Source organism: Bubalus bubalis, chromosome 22, assembly GCF_019923935.1.
Source record: "Bubalus bubalis isolate 160015118507 breed Murrah chromosome 22, NDDB_SH_1, whole genome shotgun sequence".
NCBI classification, from domain to species: domain Eukaryota; kingdom Metazoa; phylum Chordata; class Mammalia; order Artiodactyla; family Bovidae; genus Bubalus; species Bubalus bubalis.
In genome coordinates this window covers 29309939-29330321 of record NC_059178.1, presented here as the reverse complement: position 1 = coordinate 29330321, position 20383 = coordinate 29309939, and the positions used below count along the sequence as shown (strand labels likewise).

Here is a 20383-nt window from a genome sequence, read left to right as displayed (position 1 = left end):
ATAATACAGACAGCACAGTTAATTAATGTCCGGGCTGTCTTTGCTCACGTTATCAGGAGGGCATTCATTTATCCACTCCTCCATTCGCTCAATCTGCAAGTATTTGCCAAGCGCCTGACATAAAGATGAACCAGATACAGGCTCAGGCTGCCATTCAATTTCATTCTGGGAAGAAGATAAGCCATTTATGCTCTTCCTATGCCATACAAGGTCCCCTCAATACTCTGGGCATGCTTGTTCTCTCTATGTTATCATGTCAGCTGTGTATGGATCTTTCTTCCCTATTAGAATGTGAGCACCTTAAGGTAAAAACAAATTTTTGAAAACTGTAGTAAAATATACATAACGTGAAATTTACTATTTTAACCTGTTTTAAGTACACATTAAGTACATTCAAGACACAAATTTTTGTTTACATAAATACAGGGTGTGGCACGTAGTAGATACATGGTATAAGTTTGTTGAAGGAATAAAGTCATGTACATTCTGCCATAATACAAAGCAGAGTCATAAGAAAGTTACAAATAAATCCCCAATCCTTGAAGCGTGAACGAGTAACCAACAACAGTGCTGATCTTAGGAATCCTTAAATACAGTGTCCACTAGTGACGGCCAGCAATTTCCTAACTGCCCAGAATTTTCAAGAACCATACTTCAGGCATTTCTTTTCCACACGCGTGTGTTCAGTCTCTCAGTCGTGACCAACTCTTTGTGATCCCAGGGTCTGTAGTCTGCAAGGCTCCTCTGTCCGTGGGCTCTCCCAGGGAGGAATACTGGAGTGGGTTGCCATTGCCTTCTCCAGGGGATCTTCCTGACCCAGGGATCAAACCCACATGTCTTGCATCTCCTGCTCTGGTAGGCAGATTCTTTACCACTGAGCCACCTGGGGTGCCCATTTCTTTTCCATTCATGTATAAATAACCTAGTCACTGATTACCTGTTCCTCTGACACTTACGTGGAAGAGATATATTTTAAGAGGAGGAATTAAAAGCTAAAATAAACTGCTTAAAATATCTATAACTGTGGTGGTTTAAAGAATCTGGAATTATAGCAATGAAGCAACTGGATTTCTCACTAATGAGGCAGGAGGGGCTTAATTTCTCTCCAGGCCCCATTCACAGAGGGTCTCCACCCCAGAGACATGGGAGGGTCTGCGGCTGGGCGCCCTGAGAAGAGGACAGAGTCTAGAGCAGTGAGGAAGAGCTGCTCTGATCTCCAGAAAGCCTTGATACTGCTGCCTGGTTGAGAGGGGAGGGTGCTGATCTTCAGCCCCAGGTATGGACGTGCTCAGGTGTACACACACATGTGCTCACATGCTGGCCCATCTAGCACGGCTTCTAGATCCCCACCTCCAAAAGCAACTTTAAATTGATGAGAGATCGCCCATGGAGCCATCAGAGGCAGTGGAATCTCCTCCTGCCATGCCAATGGCAGTCACATGGCTGTGTCGTGCACCTCAAAAGCCATATTCTGTTTTAAAAACCATGGAAATGTCAGAGCAATACTTACATCTTTATTTCCAAGGTACATCACAAACATATTCTCGGTCCCACCAGTTTCTGTTGATTCAGGTCTTTGGAGAAACAAAGAAAGAGATGTGTATCCTTTCAAGTCTTCCAGGTCATTTGGCAGCCGGACTTCAACTCCAGATCTACCGTTGAATCTCATGGGGACGGCAACCTGAGAGGGACCAGATCCACGGTGTTAGCTGGTCCAGGGGAGAAAGGTGGGGTGCTCGGGGTGGAGGCTTCTGACTGTAGCTGCTCCCAAGTGGCTAGGATAGGGAGTGAAGGTGTATAGCTGCCCCCTCGGCCTGGAGTCTACACTCAGGCGGCTGCTCCAGGAGTAGTGGAGTAAAGCCCTCCTGTTCTTCCTGCCTACAAGCCAAGGGTCTTTGGGAAGTGTACTCTGTTGTCTGTGCCAGCAACAATAATCATTATAGTAAATTATTACCATCATTATTATGGTTATAATATTAATATAATATTAGCCATCTTAATGTCATAATAATACCACCACCATCATCATAATATATTAATGTATTATAATAATGAGGTTTTACATATATAATGTGATAAATATGATATATAATATGCAATATATGATATAAATATTATATAATACATAATATAATTGTAATATAGGGAATTATACATATAGAGTTAAAATACATAATAACAGGATTAATATCATGATCCTATTAGTAATAGTATTATGTATTTTAATATAAACTCTAATTATATATAAAATTAGTAATAGGGTTATAATATTAATATTAAATTAACCCTGTTAATATGTATTATAGCCCTATTAATATATAACATTAATAAAATTACTATTATTCCAACCCCAGAAGGTTTTTGTGCAAATGAGCTAACCTATATGGAACCACTCAATATGATATAGTCAATGTACAATACATCAAAATATTTTTTTAAAGAATTAACTCTTTAAGGAATCATTTCTCTTTAACATGTTACATGTTCTGGTTGCATTTATTATAGGCACTCAGTCCTTAAAAATAAGTGCATCGAGGCTCTCTAAAATGTGCTTCTTAAATTCAGGGTAAAGGACCATTTTTTCCCCCTGTTATCTGCCCTGGACCAATACTTTTGTAAAATATATGAAAACTTAAATACTAGAAAAATGAAATGAAAAAGTGCGCAAAATACAAGCCTGCTGATCCCATTCTGGGATATTGAAGCAATTCAAGTTACTGAAAGCTTCTAAGCCTTTACTCACAATTTTGTACTTATATATAATGGAGCAGTAACAAACATCTGACTAGCTCTGGTCTGTGGATCCCCTTGGGTAGCTCTGCATTAAAACACAGAAAATAATATTCCCTAACTATCTAAAGAATAACTCTAGGAATGATACTTACATCACCTCTACATTTTATCTCCCAAGCATGTATTTACGGAGGACCCTGTCTATGCAGGTATCAGGCAGGGGGGCTTAGTGATGCCTGAGCTGTAGTCACCCCAAGGTGCCCATGGGGACAGAGCTCCCCCACAACACTCAAGGCTCATTTTACACCTGTCTCTTCTTCTTGCCCTCGGCCCTTCATACTTTCCACACATCCTGAGTCTATGGCATGCCCTTCTGTTTTTTGTCACTTGGAAAGCTCTTGCTCATTAAAAAAAAATTTTAGTTAAGAAAACATTTCATGAACACACAAAAATAGAGACTATACCTGCATACGCATGACCATCTTAAGAAATTAAACATTACTGTTATAACTGAAGCCCCTTATATAGCCCACCCTAGTCCTAGTCGCCTCTCCCTTCTCAGAGGCCACCACTACCCTGGATCTGGATTCCCACACAGCTTCTCATGTGTGCTTTAATACTTTTGTGAAATATTATCTATCTATGAACTGAAACTAGTCTTAGCTTTGTAAGTGACAGAGCAAGGATCAAAACAAGGCCGTCTGGCGACTTCCCTGGTGGTTCAGTAGTTAAGAATCCACCTTCCAATGCAGGGGACACAGCTTCAGTCTCTGGTTGGAGAACTAAGAGCCCACATGCCTCAGAGCAACTAAGTTCACATGCTACACCTAGAGAGAAACCCATGCTGCAGTGAAGATCCTATGAGCAGCAACTAAGACCTGATGTAGTCAAATAAATAAATAAACATTAAAAAACAAAGAAGCAAGGCAGTCTGCCTTGGTTATCAGCGCTAAACCTCTGCGCTATTTATACACTTCATATTTTGTTCATTAAATTAGTGGAAGAACGTAGAGGGGCAAAAGCTAGAAGTACACTCTTTTCCATTGGCTTTTTATAAGACGTGTATGGGTACGAAGAGGGTGGTTTCTGCCAAACTGTGCCTTAGGCTCTTTGCTTCTCTGCTAAAGGTTTTGTGTTGGAAGTTCTCTTTCTTAAAAGAAAAGGCAGATTTTGAGGCTCAAAGTAAGGAATATAAGCCTAGAAATCAACCATGGTGCCTCAAAGACAATGATATTCTGACTTGGTTTCCATCCCTCTAATCTCCAAATATCTCATAGGGAGTTGACTACAAAATACAAAATATTTCATTTACATTATTTTAGGATAAAACAAATTGGGAGAGAAGAAATTCAAGTAAATAATGTCAGATTAAAATTAGAAGAAAGGTTGATGGAACTTTCCAATGAAGGAAAACTGCTGTAATCTCATATTCAGAACACTGCCCATGTGGGTAGGAACCACTCCTCCATCCTCACTAAAAGTGGATTCTACAATTCCCGAGTTACCGTGAGAAGATAGGGCTTGTGCAGTATCATATCTACACATTTTGATCATAGAACCCTTACTTGAACTTGCAAACACTTTACTGCCTAGAGCCTGGAGGAGAACCCTGCTTCCTGCCTGCATAAGCCAGCAGAAAGGAAACCACTGTTTCCGGCATACCAGGTCATTTAAGGGATGAAGATGATGTGAACTTCTGAAAGATGATGGGAGGAAATGAACTTTCACATGGGGAGCACCTAAAGAATTTGGGCAAGAAAGACAACTGATTCTTGGGTACCTGGATATCTCTCACTTCTTAATTAGTGAAACTAATAGAGTTAGTTTCATTAACTCTAATAGAGTAACTTATCAAAGAATGAGCCTTGGTGCCTGGCAATGAGGAGACACACCCACCTTATTTGCGGCATCTCTGGCCTGCTGAATTAGTTCCCGTATGCGGTCCACGTTGTCAGAGATGTTGCCCAGTGGCAACAGCTGTTGGTTGATACTTTCAATTTTACTCAAAAGATCAGGCAGTTTGTTAGTTAATTTCTTCACTGTTGGTGAGATTATGAAACAGAAATTTATCATTGTGAGTTGAGAAAAGGTTAAATAGAGATGTTCTCGTGGGTTGTATTTGTCAAGTGGTATATTTGGGTCCCACACATTGGATAGGATGACTCAGAATCAGGTAATACTTTTTTCCTATTATAGAAATATATGTTACACATATTTCTATGTATAATATATAAATACATCGTAGATTTTATTCTGGATATCAAATCATCTTTCTTGACACTATAAAAAGTAAATCTTTCAAGAGGGGGATATACGTATACCTATGGCTGATCCATGTTGATATATGGCAGAAACCAACATAACATTGTAATTCTCCTTCAATTAAAAATTAATAAATTAAAAAATAAATCTTTCCTTTTTGATCTTTAATATCAATCATAATCCAAGTGGTCATGATTCAGGGACTACATCTCCACTCTATAAAAGGGAAAATCAACAGCAATATTTCATGAATTTTTTTTCAAAATATACAGGCTTTTTTTCTAATCATGTGTGACGCAGGCAAAATTATTTAAGTCAATAAAAATTTTTAAGGAATTTCACATGCTCTGATTCTTTCCACTGCCAATCACCTTGGCTCCTCCAAAGTCCTTCTTGGTCCTGTTAACTAACAGAATAGCCATATTCTTTGAATGGATCATGTGAAGTTTCTTCTTAATATTTTAATTTCTAAGATCAGATTTTACTGGGGAAAAATTACAACGGACCAAAGCACATAATGATGGAGAAAACAGATAATACATCCTGGCCAGAGAACACCTGCTACCTGAGTTATCCGCATCACTGAGAGCCTTGTTGAAGTCTTCGCTCTGGGTGCTCCCATAGGTATCCTTAATTCTTTCCACTTCTGTCTGAATGGGGTTGAGCCCATCTAGAACCTCATTTGTGATGTCATTGGCGTTTCTGACCAGGCTCTTTGCACTACTGATTATGCCATCGATGTCATCTAAGGCACATACAAACAGGGATGCGTAAGTCTCTAAAATGTTTGACAAAGAAGCCAAGTCCAGTGGGTTAGGGAGTGGCTGACCTCTCTGTATTCCATGAAGATCACCTCGGATGCTGGTGAGATTGGTGTCTATCAGGCCTTTCTGAACTGTCATAGTTTTCAGTGTTTGCTGCAGGTTGTTGAGAGCCGGGCTGATTTCTGAAATAAAGTAGGAAGAGGCAATTACCCTAAAGATCTGGATCCTCCATGGGTACTGGTGGCCCCTGAAGCAGCCAGGGTCTGCACAGCATTGAGCAGACCTGCATCTTAGGGGTCATCCCCAAGATGCCCGCTGCTTGCTCCTAGACCCCCAGGTCCTCCATTACAGAGGCCAGGAGCATACAGAGCCTGTGGTACCAGGCTCCTCGGAAATGCACATGAAGAAAGGGAAAGGCCTACCAACTCAAGGGAAGACTTAACTTCCGCTCTGCTCAGGGCAAAAGTCTCTGCTTAGTAAAGGAAAGGGATGGTGGTGGTGGTCTAGTCTCTAAGTCATGTCAGACTCTTGCGACCTCATGGACCGTAGCACGCCAGGCTCCTCTGTCCATGGGATTCTCCAGGCAAGAATACTAGAGTTGGTTTCTGTTTCCTTCTCCAGGGGATCTTCCAGACTCAGGAATCGAAACCAGTCTCCAGCATTGTAGGCAGATTCTTTACCAACTGAGATATGAGGGACACCCAAGGAAAGGGATGTGTCTATCTTATTCACTGCTGTGTCCAGGCACTCTTTGGGGTAAAATACTCTTTGGGGTAAAATAGTAGTACATATTTATGGAACAAGTGAATGAATGTATGAATAAATTACTGAATGAATAATGCATAAGGGATGCCCCTTTGGTCAAGAGTAAAGAAATATTGGGCTTTCCTGGTGGCTCAGTGGTAAAGAGTCCACCTCCCAATGCAAGAAACAGGGGTTTGATCCCTGATCCAGGAAGATCCCACATGCCGAGGAACAACCCTTGAGCCTGTGCTCCAGAGCTTGGGAGCACAGCTGAGTGCATGTGCCACAGCTCCTGAAGCCCGAGCGGCCTGGAGCCCACGCTCGCCAAGAAGAGAAGCCACTGCAATAAGCCCGCGCACCGCGGCTACAGAGCAGTCCCCTGCTCTCCACGACCAGAGAAAGCCTGAGCAACCACAAAGGCCCAGCTCAGCCATAAAGAAGTAAATAAAATGCCTTTTAAAAAAAGAGTAAAGGAATGTTGTTGAGCGAGCCCCACTGAAGCAAACACACGCACACAAAGCAGGCACCTTCCCATTCATTTCCAAATGACACATTCAAGGACATATTCAGTGAAAGGAACAAAGCTCACAGGCATTTCTACCTGATAATATTGCCCCTTGGGGGTCATGGAAAACCACCAGTGAATGCTTTAGTGTCGAGTTGATGACACGTGGCTTAAACTGTGATTCCAGGACTGGTTCAAATAACAATGTAGTTAACATCCTAATCCTTCCAAAAACACACATCTTCACCTTTTAGCTCAAATTTTGTAAAGAGAACAGGGGTCATACCAGGAAATTTTAATCTTTGAAATGTGCTAGGCAGACTACATTTTTTTTGTATTTTTTCATGTTTTCATATTTATTTTTCATTTTCATTTTTAAAAATGAAAATGATAAATAAATGTATTTATTTACTGGTAGAGGGTATCTAATCACTTTGAAAGGATTAAGAAGGTGAATGAGGGCTACGAACTGAGATACCTGCTCACCTATGAATGACTACAGGAGACCAGAGAAAAATCAAGGGACAGCATTTTCTGAACACAGGAATTTGGTGAAATTGAGATGGTTTGATTTTTTTTAATCAAATTAAATAACGGGAAAAATTCAAAGGCAAAAATTTAAAAATCCTCATATATCACAGTGGTAGTGATTTTTGGTGCTTTTACTTACTAAGATTTTAGAGCTTAAGAAATTTTGAAGCAGTTGCTCTAATGACTTGAAGCTACTTATCTGGGCCTTAAATAAGACAGCAGCATTGAACACACCTCAAAGCTACGTGGGTCCCCAACACTATGGGCATATGGGACTAAATGAAGAATCCTCTCTCCCAAATCCAAGGCCAGACCCAAACAAGCCTATCAGTCTCAAGATTTATTTAGATTCATGAGATTCTAACTAATTTGGTTTCTGTTAGAATATTGGCTGGTGGTAGTCAGTTGCAAAGTCGTGTCTGACTCTTTGTGACCCCATGGATTGTAGCCTACCAGGCTCCTCTGTCCATGGGATTTTCCAGGCAAGAACACAGGAGTGGGTTGCCATTTCCTTCTCTAGGGGATCTTCCCAACCCATGGATCGAACCTATATCTCTTGCATCTCCTGCATGGGCAGGCAGATTCTTTACCACTAGCGCCACCTGGGAAGGGTAGACACATCAAATCAACGTATTTACAAAGTACCACCTACAGGGACACTGAGATTCAAGAAGTGCATTTGCTCCTGGTCTCATAGATTGTTTCCAAGCCCTTGACTATCCCAGCCCCCAATAGCCACCCCTTCCATACCTTGCTGTAGCTTCTGCTGTGTTATCTTGGCTTCGTTTAACAGTTTATCGCTGTTGGAACTCAGAGTTTTCGCTTTTCTTGGAAGATCTTCCTTTATTACTGTCTGAAAGCAAAGCATTTATCAGTCTTAAATGTGATACATACATTAGGAAATACGGAGTAAAAGTTTTCATCCTAGCCCTTAACTTTAATATTTAAAAACTGAGGTTAGAAGGTAAAGCAAAGGTTTAAAAAGACTGTTCCTTAAAAGCTACAGTTAGGGCTCTAGGTAGACATTTGTGGCTTGGGGAGGTGGACCCATCACTGTTGACATAATGATAAATTATGTGACGCCTTCTCATCTTCTCACTGTCACTTGTACAACGCCCTCTGCAATACTAGAGGACAGAGCTGAATTACTTTCAGGCTTTTAATCTTTGGGAGATTAAAAATCTTCAACCTTCCAAGAAGTCTGTTCATTAATTCACTCACAGTTAATAATTTGTTCTTTATTTTTAGATATAGGCCTATTATATAATGCACTTCAGATCCCATAGGATCCACAGACATGCCCAGGTGAATGACAAATGACAGGAAATAAATTGTTCTCAAATGGTGTACAAAAATCTCTTCTTTGGCAAATGATGATACCTGATCACACAGCTTAAAAGCATACCTGGTAGGAATCAGGGTATAATACTTTCATGGTTCAACATCAATAATCAGGGTGATTATTATCTGGTTTTACAAATGATTTTGAATACTGGGCTATGTTTATCCAAAACTCAAGTAAATACAGAAATGACATATTAGAGCAAGTTCAAGTCTATTCTAGATAACAAATTCTGAGCTAAAATAAGCTTTGTTTTTTTTTCTATTCCCTGTGCACACAGAAAGGAAACAGAAAAGTGAGTCATCTCCAGAGTGTGTTGAGAGAAGGTGTCACAGCAGATACCCACCTGGAGAGCAGCCTCAGATGCAGTGGTGGCCTTGTCGGCCGCATCCTCAGCCGCTTTGATGGCGTTGAGGATGCTCTCGTAGGCAGTGGCAGCGTCCACAGCACAGCGCACCAGCTCATCCCCACTGGCGTTCCTCTTGATCCTGGAAGATGGTGCAGGAGGAGGGCTCCAGCGGTGGCCTCTGCCTGCAGCCAAGCCCCCTTACCTCCCCATTCATTTGGCCGATGGAGATTCGGGGCTGTGGGCTCCGAGGCTCTGCTCCAAAGATGCAGCTGGGAATCAGCTGGGTTCAGACCTGGGCCCTGGGTGCTGCCCCCTCCCCCCCGGCCGGTCCGTACTTCCTACCAGGCTCCAGCAGCCCCTGCGGTCAGACCCCCAGGCGGCCCACTCACTCCTCCAGCTGCTTGGCCAGCTCCTGTAGGGACTGCGAGTGCCTCTCTGCCTCCTCCACCAGAGATGCTCTGCTGGCCGATCTAGAAAGTTCTCTCACTTTGTCACTTAGTTCGTGTCTTGCTTCATTTAAAGTGACAGCTAATTTTTCATATTCCTGTATTTTCCAAGTAAACAAGAGATAGTGTCAATTTAAGCAAAGCACGGATATGCCATTTTCCTGAACTCTGTCATAAATGAGGTTTCCAGGAAGCAACAATGAGACACTGGTTCCTGAGCCCATTCACTACACCAATTACTCCCTGGTTACTTCACACAGTGGCACTGTGAATATTCTCCCAAGTTTCACCACCATTTTGAGCATTTTCCATATGGTGGGTACCCACTTTGATAAATTTTATGAAAGCACATTATTATCCTTAATGTATCACTGTACTAAACCTAAACACTTTTTCTGATTTAGAAACAGCAATCATAAAAGATATTTTCAAAATGCCCAGTGGGCTTATGAGAAATATTGCCAATCTCTTACCAGTCCTAATGTCTTCTGTTAATTAATGTATGCCTGATTTATTTTATTTTTAATTACTTTTTCAGCTTCAAGAAGGTATAAGTGACATAAAACTGTAAGAAATTTAAAGTGTACAAAGTGATGATTGGATATATGTACACATTGTGAAAGGATTCCCCCCACTGAATTAACACATCAATCACCTCATATTTTATCCCCTTACCTTCTTTGGGGGGTGAAGGTGAGAAGATTTAAATTATACTTTTGTAGCAAATTTCAGTTATACAATACAGTATCATCAACTGGAGTCCCTTTTTTGTTTTATATTAGCTCCTCAGACCTTATTCATCTCATTGGTGAAAATGGTATTTAAAAAATACTAGCACAATTTCTTTTTATTATAAAAGTAACATTCGCTTATTTCAGGCAAATTAGGTAGATAGGCAAATAGGTATAATACAAACCTATGGTTGCTGGGGGGAAAGGATACTTAGGGACTTTGGGAAGGTCATGTACACACTGCTATATTTAAAATGGATAACCGATGTTACCTGCCAGCCTGGCCGGGAGGTGGGTGGGGGGAGAATGGATACATGTGTATGTATGGCTGAGTCCCTTCGCTGTTCACCTGAAACTACCACAGCATTGTTAATCAGCTATACCCCAACGCAAAATAAAAAGTTTCAAGTTTGGGAGAAAAAAAAAAGAAGACACATCATTCACCCCTCCCCTAAGGGACAACCGCTGTTAACATTTTGGTATATTTTCTTCCATCTAAAGACATATATTTGAGGGAAAAAATGTTTAGCCGATCTTATAAGTTCCTCAAAATGTAATTTAAATGCTTTTCGAGTTTCTAGAAAACAAGTTTTGCCTCTACCTCATGGCTTTTCTTCATCAATTGCAGGACAATATTAGTTTGCATCAAGGAAGAATCTGCCATGGCTAGACGCTTGGTGAAGTCACTCTGGAGGGAATTCATTTCCTTAACTTGTCTCTGCAGAGAAAAAGATCTGTGAGCTGCATGATATATTGTCAGAAGGCACAGGCATATTTATTGGACAACAGCATAGAGGTAATTTCAGAGTCAAAATGTCATCTTGAACTTAAAGATCATCTAGGAAACTCCTAAGTCATGAGACATCAGTTCAATTTGTCGTGTGGAGGCGATGTCATAGTTTCTGCAGGCTGCATGCCAACCAAACAACCGCTGTCACGTTGGAGGAGGCTTCTACCCTAGGGCCTACCAGCCCAATGAGGTGGATGCACAGTGAAGCTCTGGTTAGTGGATCAGGTGGAGGGAGTTGAACTAAGCAAACCAGCACCATCAGTACACTCTACATGCTGGTCCTGATGAAGGTGTAGGGGCGTTGCAATAAGAGCGCACACAGGAGGACTTCCCTGGCGGTCCAGTGGTTAAGGCTCTGCACTTCCAATGCAGGGAACGCAGGTTCAAATCCCTGGTTGGGGAACTAAGATTCCACATGCCACATGGTGCAGCCAAAAAAAAATTTACTAAGAAAGCACACAAGACCTTAGGAAACCAGGGTGGAGGCTGCGAGAATTCAGAGATCCATAAAATTGGGTCCTGCTCCCTCCCCTTGGCATAATCCAACAGAGGTGTTATTTGCAGAGGCTTTGGGAGTTAACCATATTACCATCTGCGAAGATATTATTCATTTTCTTTTACCAAATTCCTCTTTCTTGGGGTGGGGGGCAGGGAGTGGGTCAGTCCTATGTTGGGCTTCCCAGGTAGTTCAGCTGGTAAAGAATCTGCCTGCAATGCAGGAAACCCTGGTTTCATTCCTGAGTCAGGAAGTTCCCCTGGAGAAGGGATAGGCTACCCACTCCTGTATTCTTGGGCTTCCCTGGTGGCTCAATGGTAAAGAATCCACGTGCAATGTGGGACACCTGGGTTTGATCCCTGGTTTGGGAAGATCCCCTGGAGGAGGGCATGGCAACCCACTCCAGTATTCTTGCCTGGAGAATCCCCATGGACAGAGGAGCCTGGCAGGTTACAGTTCATGGGGTTGCAAAGAGTCATACATGACTAAGTGATTAACACACACAGACAACACAAAATGTCAGTTATTTTAAACATATATTGTATACTTTGAATTAATTATAACAATAGTAATTTCTCAACTATTTGGCAGCATTATTCCTCTAGTCCTCTACCAGTCAGGAGTTGGGGTGAAGAGATTGGGTCTGCTTTCCCTGTGGTTTAAGTTCAGAAACACTTCTGGCCGTTGAGTAATAAGAGATACTTTGATTTTGTGTTTAACGCCTCATTCCTCTTTGATTAGGGTTTCTCACACAGACAGGTTCCTGATTCTGCCACTTGATTAACATTAAAGCTCCCTGCTCCCTGTGCTTGTTCTTAACTGAACCGTGCAGATTCTGACCATGACCTCACCTTGATGGATTCCAAAGCCCTCTCATTTTCCCGGTTGAGGCCGGTGGCCTGCTTTGCTTGGGCGCTGGCCTCCTGTAGAGCGGCATGGAGGCCACTGAGTTTGGCTTCATAATCATTCAAAGCATCTCGTATATTCTTCGCCAGTCCATTGTTCTCCACCTGGTGGTTTTCCAGCCAGCTCCTTATCCGATTCAGCACTGAAATATATCACCTTTTGTTTTCCACTTGAGAAATGAGTGCGTTGACACTAAGTTATAAAGACTACAGAAGAATTGATTTTCTACTCACTGCATGGTTTTCCTTGAACTTGCAAGGGAATGAGAAAGGAGGCTAGTGTTTATGTTATGTTGTGCGCTGTACACATTGTCTCATTTAACTTTTATGACAACCACATGAAGACAGTGATTATCATTCTCATGTTTCAGATAAGAAAATGGACGGCCCGAGAAATTAGGTGACAAGGTTTCAGCCTTGGAACTGGAACTGAACTTGCAGAGTATAAAGCACATGCTCCTTCTATCACTAATACTGTCTCCGAGGCTAACATTAAATTTAAACAATACAAATGCTAAAAGAGAGATGCCACTATTTGTAGATTAACCACTGATAAGTCATTCCACTACAGAATAAAGTATTTTTCAGTATTTGGAAAAATATAGGCCTATTATTTTTAAAGTTTTGAGTTAATGTGGCATTTTCCTTAGTTCAAATCTTTAGATATATTCCCTTCATTTCTAGTACATCCATTTTTTTGGTAGTAGTAATGCGAATATCAATGTATGATTCAAAACCCCAGTGGTGATGAGGGGACTATTAAAAATGATATAATGAGAAAGTAATAGAGCTGAAAGAAGAATGAAAATGCAGTTAAAAACAAAATAGAGGTACCAGTGTCTAATATCTAAGGAGAAGAAACTATTTTTTTGCATGATGGTAAGATATTCTATTCTATGGATAAAGATGTGGTGTGTGTGTGTATATATATATATATATATATACACACACACACATATGTATCATATTCAGTGGAATATTACTCAGTTGTTAAAAAGAATGAAATAATGCCACTTGCAGCAACTTGGATAGACACAGAGATTATCAAAGTAAGCGAAGAAAGCCAGAAAGAGAAAGACAAATACTATATGATATCACTTATATGTGGACTCTAAATCTAAATGTGTGATATGTTCACAAATGAACTTATGTACACACAGAAACAGACTCCTAGGCATGGAGAACAGACTTGTAGTTGCCAAGTAGTAGGGGGTGGGGGAGGGAAGAATTGGGAGTTTGGGATTAGTAGCTGCAAACTATTATATATAGGATGGATAAATAACAAGGTCCTACTGAACAGCACAGACAGCGGTATTCAATACTCTGTGATAAATCATAATGGAAAAGAATATGAAAAAAATTCACGTGTGTGTATGTGTAACCGAATCACTGCTGAAATTAACACAACACTGTAAATCAACTATAATGTAATAAATGTTTTTTAAGAAAAAGGAGTTCTATTCCACAACCTCTCAGTAACCTGGAAGGGCTACCCGTTTGTACCACACGATGCTCTACCAGTAACAGCGGCTGAAATGGTGACTCCTCCCCCAACCTGGCACGGTGTACTCTGCGCCCTGTATGTCAAGCCAATCAGAACAGACTGGATGCAAGCATCTGGAAGGGTGCTTACACTGCTGAGCCTCTCTTCTTTCAGCTTCGGCATCCCTCAGGTGCTTCCCAAAGTTGCGGGTCCTCAGTTCCCTCATCATGCGCCCCGCTTCAGCCAGCTCTCTGGAAAAATCACCTGAAGGCAACCTGTTTCCATCTCCCTCCGTCCCAGATATCTGCTTCACGAGAACTGGAAAACATCAAGCTGTTTATTAAACTGGGAATTCTGGACTCTAGGAGACCACTAAGAAAAGAAGCAGGGACTTTGATAGAGGGCTTGTATTGGTTTTTCAGTGTCACTATAGGTTCTTTTTCATAACGCTGAACTCTTTCTTTGTACAACAAAGACTAAAGTAGTATAAAAGATATTTAATTGGGCTGAGTAACTCTTCTTACTGTGCACATTCCGGATGACATTTTTAATCTTCGAGTCCAGCTCTTTTGCACTTTGGGTTGTCCGATCAATGTTGTTATATAATGTTTGTGCTTTTCTGGAATTTATTTGAACCTATATGAAGAGTAAATTGATGAGCAACAAATTAAGTTGTTGGGAGAAAAAACTAGCAACATTTTGAAGCAAAAAATGAGTTAATGCTATTGACCTAACATATTACCTTTTCTTGCAAAGTTTCAAATTCACGATTCAAGTTACTCAGTTCTTTTTCCAGACCATCCATTTTTGATTTATGATTTGAAATGGTGGGACGGTAGCTGAGCAGCTGGTTCTGGAAAGTAAAACACAAAGTTAATCACACTCTAGAGTAGAAATCTGGAGTAAGTCTTATCAACTTGGTCAACCTGGTGATGATATGAAAAGATTCATTGAGTAAGACCAGTGCTGGTCCTTAGAAAAAAATATGGTTCTTTGAAATAGGCCTCATGAAGAATTTATGTTCTGATGTTGTGATATGGTTCTAAAATAAAGTAGGAAAAGTTAAAGACAAGAAGAGACAAGATACTTTATTTGAATTAATGACCTAACCTTATAGAAATGAGGGTGATGTTACTTACTTGGTGTATTTTTAAATTCTATAATAAAGTCAATTTTTAAACTTATATTTTACTTGATTATGCTAAAAACAAGTATCTAGGGCTACTCTGTTGAAATAATCTATAGATTCAAAGAATTATAGAGCAAGAGAAAAACTCAGAACTCATTAAGTTGAATACCCTCATTTAATAGGAAAAAAACGAGAAAACAGAAACCTAAAAAAGTTGGGTGATTTGGCCATGCCTTGGAAGTATAGATTATCAGTGAGACCAAAATCCAGGTCCCCTTCCTCTTTTGGGTACTGAATGGCAACATTACTTTTAGAGGGAACACTGCTGCATATGGGTTTCCCTGGTGGCTCAGACGGTAAAGAATCTGCCTACAATACAGGAGGCCCAGGTTCGATCCCTGGGTCAGGAAGATCCCCTGGAGAAGGGAATGGCTGGCTACCCACTCCAGAATTCTTGCCTGGAGAATCCCATGGACAGAGGAGCCTGGTGGGCTACAGTCCACGGGGTCACAAACAGTCAGATATGACTTAGTGACTAACAATACTACTATTGCTGCATATAATATCTAGAGTAGTAATTATTTTCAATTTGGGGTTGTTGCTTTTTTTAAGTTTTAACTTTTTCATATTATTTGGTCGCACTTAGCATACAGAATCTTAGTTCCCCAACCAGCAATCAAACCTGCACTGAAAGCACAGTGTCTTAACCACTGGACTGCCAGGGAAATCCCTCAATTTTTTGGAAAAAAAATGCGTTAATATCTTGAAAGTTTTTACAAGAAAAAGCAATAGTACTATCTCTACTTGTACATAAAAGCCAGCGTTGGGTAAAAGAACACAGGCTTTTCAGCTAAGGGCCAAACCCTAGGCCCACCACTTCATAGACAAGCCCATTGGGCCTTATCTCCTTCATCTGTCTATCAGGGGTTGCTATATTAAGCTGCTGGGTTCTTTTTGGTGGTAAGTGGGCTAATGTATTATAAAATGTTACGTATACGCAGAACCATTCAAAAAAGTTGGTTGCTTTGTCATACATATTCCTGCTCAGTTTTCACAGTGTTTGTGTGATATTGCAAGAAGATGGTTCTATTTGTGCTGCAGAAAAATGAAGCACATGATTGCAGGTCAGAACAGCTGGATAAGAGGTATAGTGGGTGAACATACTCTTTAGAATTTCATCTTGGTGTGAATTCTTCTAGAACCACCACATACTAGCTTGTGATTGTAGGCAAGTTACTTGGCTTTTACATACCTATAAAAAATAGCACTATTTCCCTCACAGGGTGTTGTAAGATTTAAGGAACGCACTTAGCACAGGGACCTGGGCACAGGATGGATACCACAATGTTCGTCCCTTCCCTCCCTTGAAAAAGTGCAAGACTGTATTGATGACATCAGTCACTAAAGTGCCTTTTTTTTTTTCCCTCTGAACACACAAACGCTTTTCCCCTCTCCTCTCCATATTAAGCCTTCTAACCGTGCACTAAAATTACCCTAATGGGATGGAAAAGAGCCATTTTTTCCAGCACTATTTATTTTTGCTGTATGTACTCAACCGTAGCCACTAATGGTTTCAAAGCAGCCTTCATTCCAAAAGCCCTTAATTTAACTTTCCTTTCTAACTTAGGGTTCATTTCACCTACTAAATTTTTTACTTTTGAGTAGATTTTTTTTAATTTCTGTGATTTTTTTTAATTAGATCTTCTCACATTTACCTCTTCTTGTTTGGTTTCTTGTGTTTTAAAAGTTTTTCTAATTTCTTGTTTCTTTCATTGGATGTCACCCTGTAAAGTAGTTTTCAGACTGTCCTGTGATTTCTGTTTTTGCTACAGGGACTCATCACATGACTGTTGCTTCTGCTGCATGTCTTTCTCATTATCTTTCACAGTGTTTTCAGGCTCATTCTGAGAGGGTCTCTTGTGTCCTGCACTCCTTGTGTCCTGTCTGGTGATCTCAGGGTCATCATCACTCCTGCTCCCCCTGGGTTCTGGCCCCCCCAGTCCAGGACCAGGTCTTATATCGGCAGCTTAGGACTTGCACACTATGGTGATGCTGACAATGTCACATTGCAACACAGATCCTGGTCTGTGAATCTTGTCCATGTCCTAGCTATAAGGTTGTAGCTTTCCTAGTTCTCATACAATTGTTGCCTAACAATGGGAACTGGGCAGTTTCAAGTTTGTTTCTTCAGTCTTCATTTGTAGGCAGAAAAGCCCCCATTCCCCCCAGCCAGGAAGCCTGACTCCAGCCCATGGGGCACTTTCAGCCCCAATACTTCTCAGGATACCCTCTTGGCTACCTTCTTTCCAAGTGTACATAGAACATTCTCCAAGATGACCATGTTCTGAGCTATGAAACAGGTATCAACATACTTAAAGAGAGCTGGAATCATAAAGCATTTTCTCTGATCCCAACAGAGTTAAACTAGAAATCAATAATAGAGAGTTAACTGGAAAATCTTCAGTTTGGAAATTAAACAATATAGCTCTAAATAACTTAGCGATCAAAGATATGTCACAAGGGGAATCAGAAAATCTTTTGAATTGAATGAAAATGGAAATTGGCACTTAAAAATGTGTGGGATACAGCTAAGGTACTTCTTAGGGGAAAACTTATAGCATTAAATGCTTATATTAAGAAATGTTTTGGATCAGGAAACAAGCTTTTATCTTAAGAAACTAGAAAATGAATAGCAAACTAAACCCAAAGCAAGCAGAAGGAAGAAAAGATATGGATAAGAACAGAAATCAATGACATTGAAAACTGAAAAACAACAGAAATCAATAAAATAAAAAGATCAATAACACTGATAAACCTCTAGCCAGAATAATTAAAAAAATAGATAAGACACAAATGACCAATAGCCGGAATGAATGAGAAAGCATCACTACAGATTTTGCAGATATTAGAAGGATAATAAGGAAAAATTATAAACAATTATATGTCAATATATTTGGTATTAATAATTTAGGTGAAATGAAAAAATTACTTGAAAAGCATATATTACCAAATATCACTCAAAAAGAAATAAATAATCCTAACTGTCCAGTACCTATTTTTAATTGATCTTGTAGTTAAATTAAGAGAAAAAAAATTAACAAAGAAAACTCCAGGCCCACATGGCTTCACTGGAAAATTCTACCAAACATTTAAAAAAGAATTAATGACAGTTTTACCAAAATTTGAGTTTGAATCTTCTGAACACAAGATACTGAGATAAAGACTATGAGAAAAATGAGGCCAGAAACATTCAGTATGTAAGGAATGTTCCCTTAGAAGTGTCAGTGTTCTGTGTTCACTGTACTTTCACCAGGAGAAATCTAATCTTCATTTAGAGCAGAGGAAGGACAGCTGCCCTGAACCTTAAGTGGAGTCAAGCTCCCCACCCCTCCCTGCATGAGCAGTATTCATTCACGCAGCATCTGTGAATCCACCGAGTAACTGCTCTGGGCCAGGCATCGTGTGGGCCCCAGGGGTACGTACCCTCAGGTCCTTGGTCTGGGTCTCCAAGCGCCTTATCTGCTCCAGGGTCCCTGTGCTGACACTCAGGCCCTGCAGCTGAGACTTGACCAGGCGCAGCTCGTCGTCCATGGTGGCCAGGTCGTTCAAGAGCGTCATCACACAGCTGTCACAATCTGTGGGGCCACAATCAGAGGCACACGTGCTGCTGCTGGAGCCACAGGAATGCAGACCCAGCCCCAGGGCCGCACAGCAGCCCGGTTAATACACACATAGCCCATCACAGGCAGAAATCACCATCCGGGACTTCTCAGAGAAGGATGCAATTCTGAAAAAGGGAGATCTCTAGACGGGAGCATTTGACAAAGAAATGGTGCAGTGGGAGAATGAGTGAGGATGGTCAAAAGGTACAAACGTCCAGTTATAAAGGGAAACAAATATTGTATATTCACGCATATATGTGGAATCTAGAAAAATGGTACAGATGAACCTATTTGCAGGGCAGGTACAGAGATGCAGATGTAGAGAATGGACAAAAAAGGGGAGGGAAGAGTGGGACGAATTGGGGGAGAGGCACTGACATATATATACCACCATGTGCAAGCCAGCTACGGGGAACCTACCGGATAGTGAAGCGAGCTCGGCTCAGTGCTCTGTGATGACCTAGAGGGGTGGATGGGGTGAGGGCAGGAGGGAGACCCAAGGGAGAGGGGATACATGTACATATATGACTGATTCACTACATTGTACAGCAGAAACTAACACAAGATTGTAAAGCAACTATACTCCAAGAAAAACATTTTAAAAAATAAAAAACAAGTAACTTAGCATGTAAAATGCACAGCATAGTGACTATAGTTAAGGACACTCTATTATATATTTGAAAGTCACTAAAAAAGGAGATCTTAAAAATTCTTAATGTACAGAAGAAAATCTGTAACTGTGTGAGTTGATGGATGTTAACTAACTGTGGTGATCATTTCACAACCTATACATATATCAAATCATTATGTTGTAGACTTTAATACAATGTAGCATGTCAACTATATAGCAATACAACTGGGCAAATAAATGGTGAACCTATGCAACCTGTTGCTTATTTCGTATATGGGAAAAGGAATAATAAATAGCTTTTATTTACTGAGTGCTTGCTATTTACCAGGAATCATGATAAGGGATTCATAAGCATTTTTCCAACAACTATATGAGGTTAGTATAGTTATTACTAACCTCAGTTTCACCATTGTACAAATGATGAAACAGGCTTGAAGAAGCAAGGTCACTGGCATGAGATCAGACAGATATTAGTTGGCAGAGACTGGATTTGACCCTAAGTAGCCCTGCTGGAGAAGGGCATAGCAACCCACTCCAGTATTCTTGCCTGGAGAATCCCATGGACAGAAGAGCCTAGTGGGCTACAGCCCATGGGGTAGCACAGAGCTGGAGACGACTGAGGTGACTTAGCACACACACAGCCCTCCTTACACCTCCTCCCACCTTGTCGCACCAGCGCTTTCCCATGTCACAGTCTGGGGTTCACAGATCTGAAGCTGAACCCCACAACCTGGAAAGGAGGAGCCACTTTCTTTACTCACCATCACATTCTTCTCCGGGACCACTATCTTTGGGTTCCTGGTTTATGCAGTCTGAAATGAGGAGTAAACAAAGAAGGCAGTGCTACTAAACTTACTCTTCATGTACTTTTTAACTTGGC

The 20383-nt window shown here is 40.8% G+C and overlaps 1 protein-coding gene across 3 annotated transcripts in view; it reads right to left on the bottom strand.

Annotated features, from left to right (window-relative positions):
• Nucleotides 1-20383, bottom strand: part of LAMA3 (laminin subunit alpha 3) — a 259558-nt gene that overhangs the window by 41481 nt on the left and 197694 nt on the right. For all 3 annotated transcript variants that reach the window (XM_025273657.3, XM_044934824.2, XM_044934825.2), the window contains 14 exons: nucleotides 20265-20315; nucleotides 18694-18845; nucleotides 14824-14934; nucleotides 14606-14717; nucleotides 14232-14399; nucleotides 12545-12741; nucleotides 11009-11125; nucleotides 9620-9774; nucleotides 9228-9369; nucleotides 8290-8392; nucleotides 5825-5941; nucleotides 5561-5740; nucleotides 4630-4772; nucleotides 1511-1681 (listed from right to left, as the gene is read on the bottom strand). In XM_025273657.3, coding sequence (XP_025129442.3) covers nucleotides 1511-1681; nucleotides 4630-4772; nucleotides 5561-5740; nucleotides 5825-5941; nucleotides 8290-8392; nucleotides 9228-9369; nucleotides 9620-9774; nucleotides 11009-11125; nucleotides 12545-12741; nucleotides 14232-14399; nucleotides 14606-14717; nucleotides 14824-14934; nucleotides 18694-18845; nucleotides 20265-20315 — 1919 coding nt within the window. The remainder of the gene's footprint in view (nucleotides 1-1510; nucleotides 1682-4629; nucleotides 4773-5560; nucleotides 5741-5824; nucleotides 5942-8289; nucleotides 8393-9227; nucleotides 9370-9619; nucleotides 9775-11008; nucleotides 11126-12544; nucleotides 12742-14231; nucleotides 14400-14605; nucleotides 14718-14823; nucleotides 14935-18693; nucleotides 18846-20264; nucleotides 20316-20383) is intronic.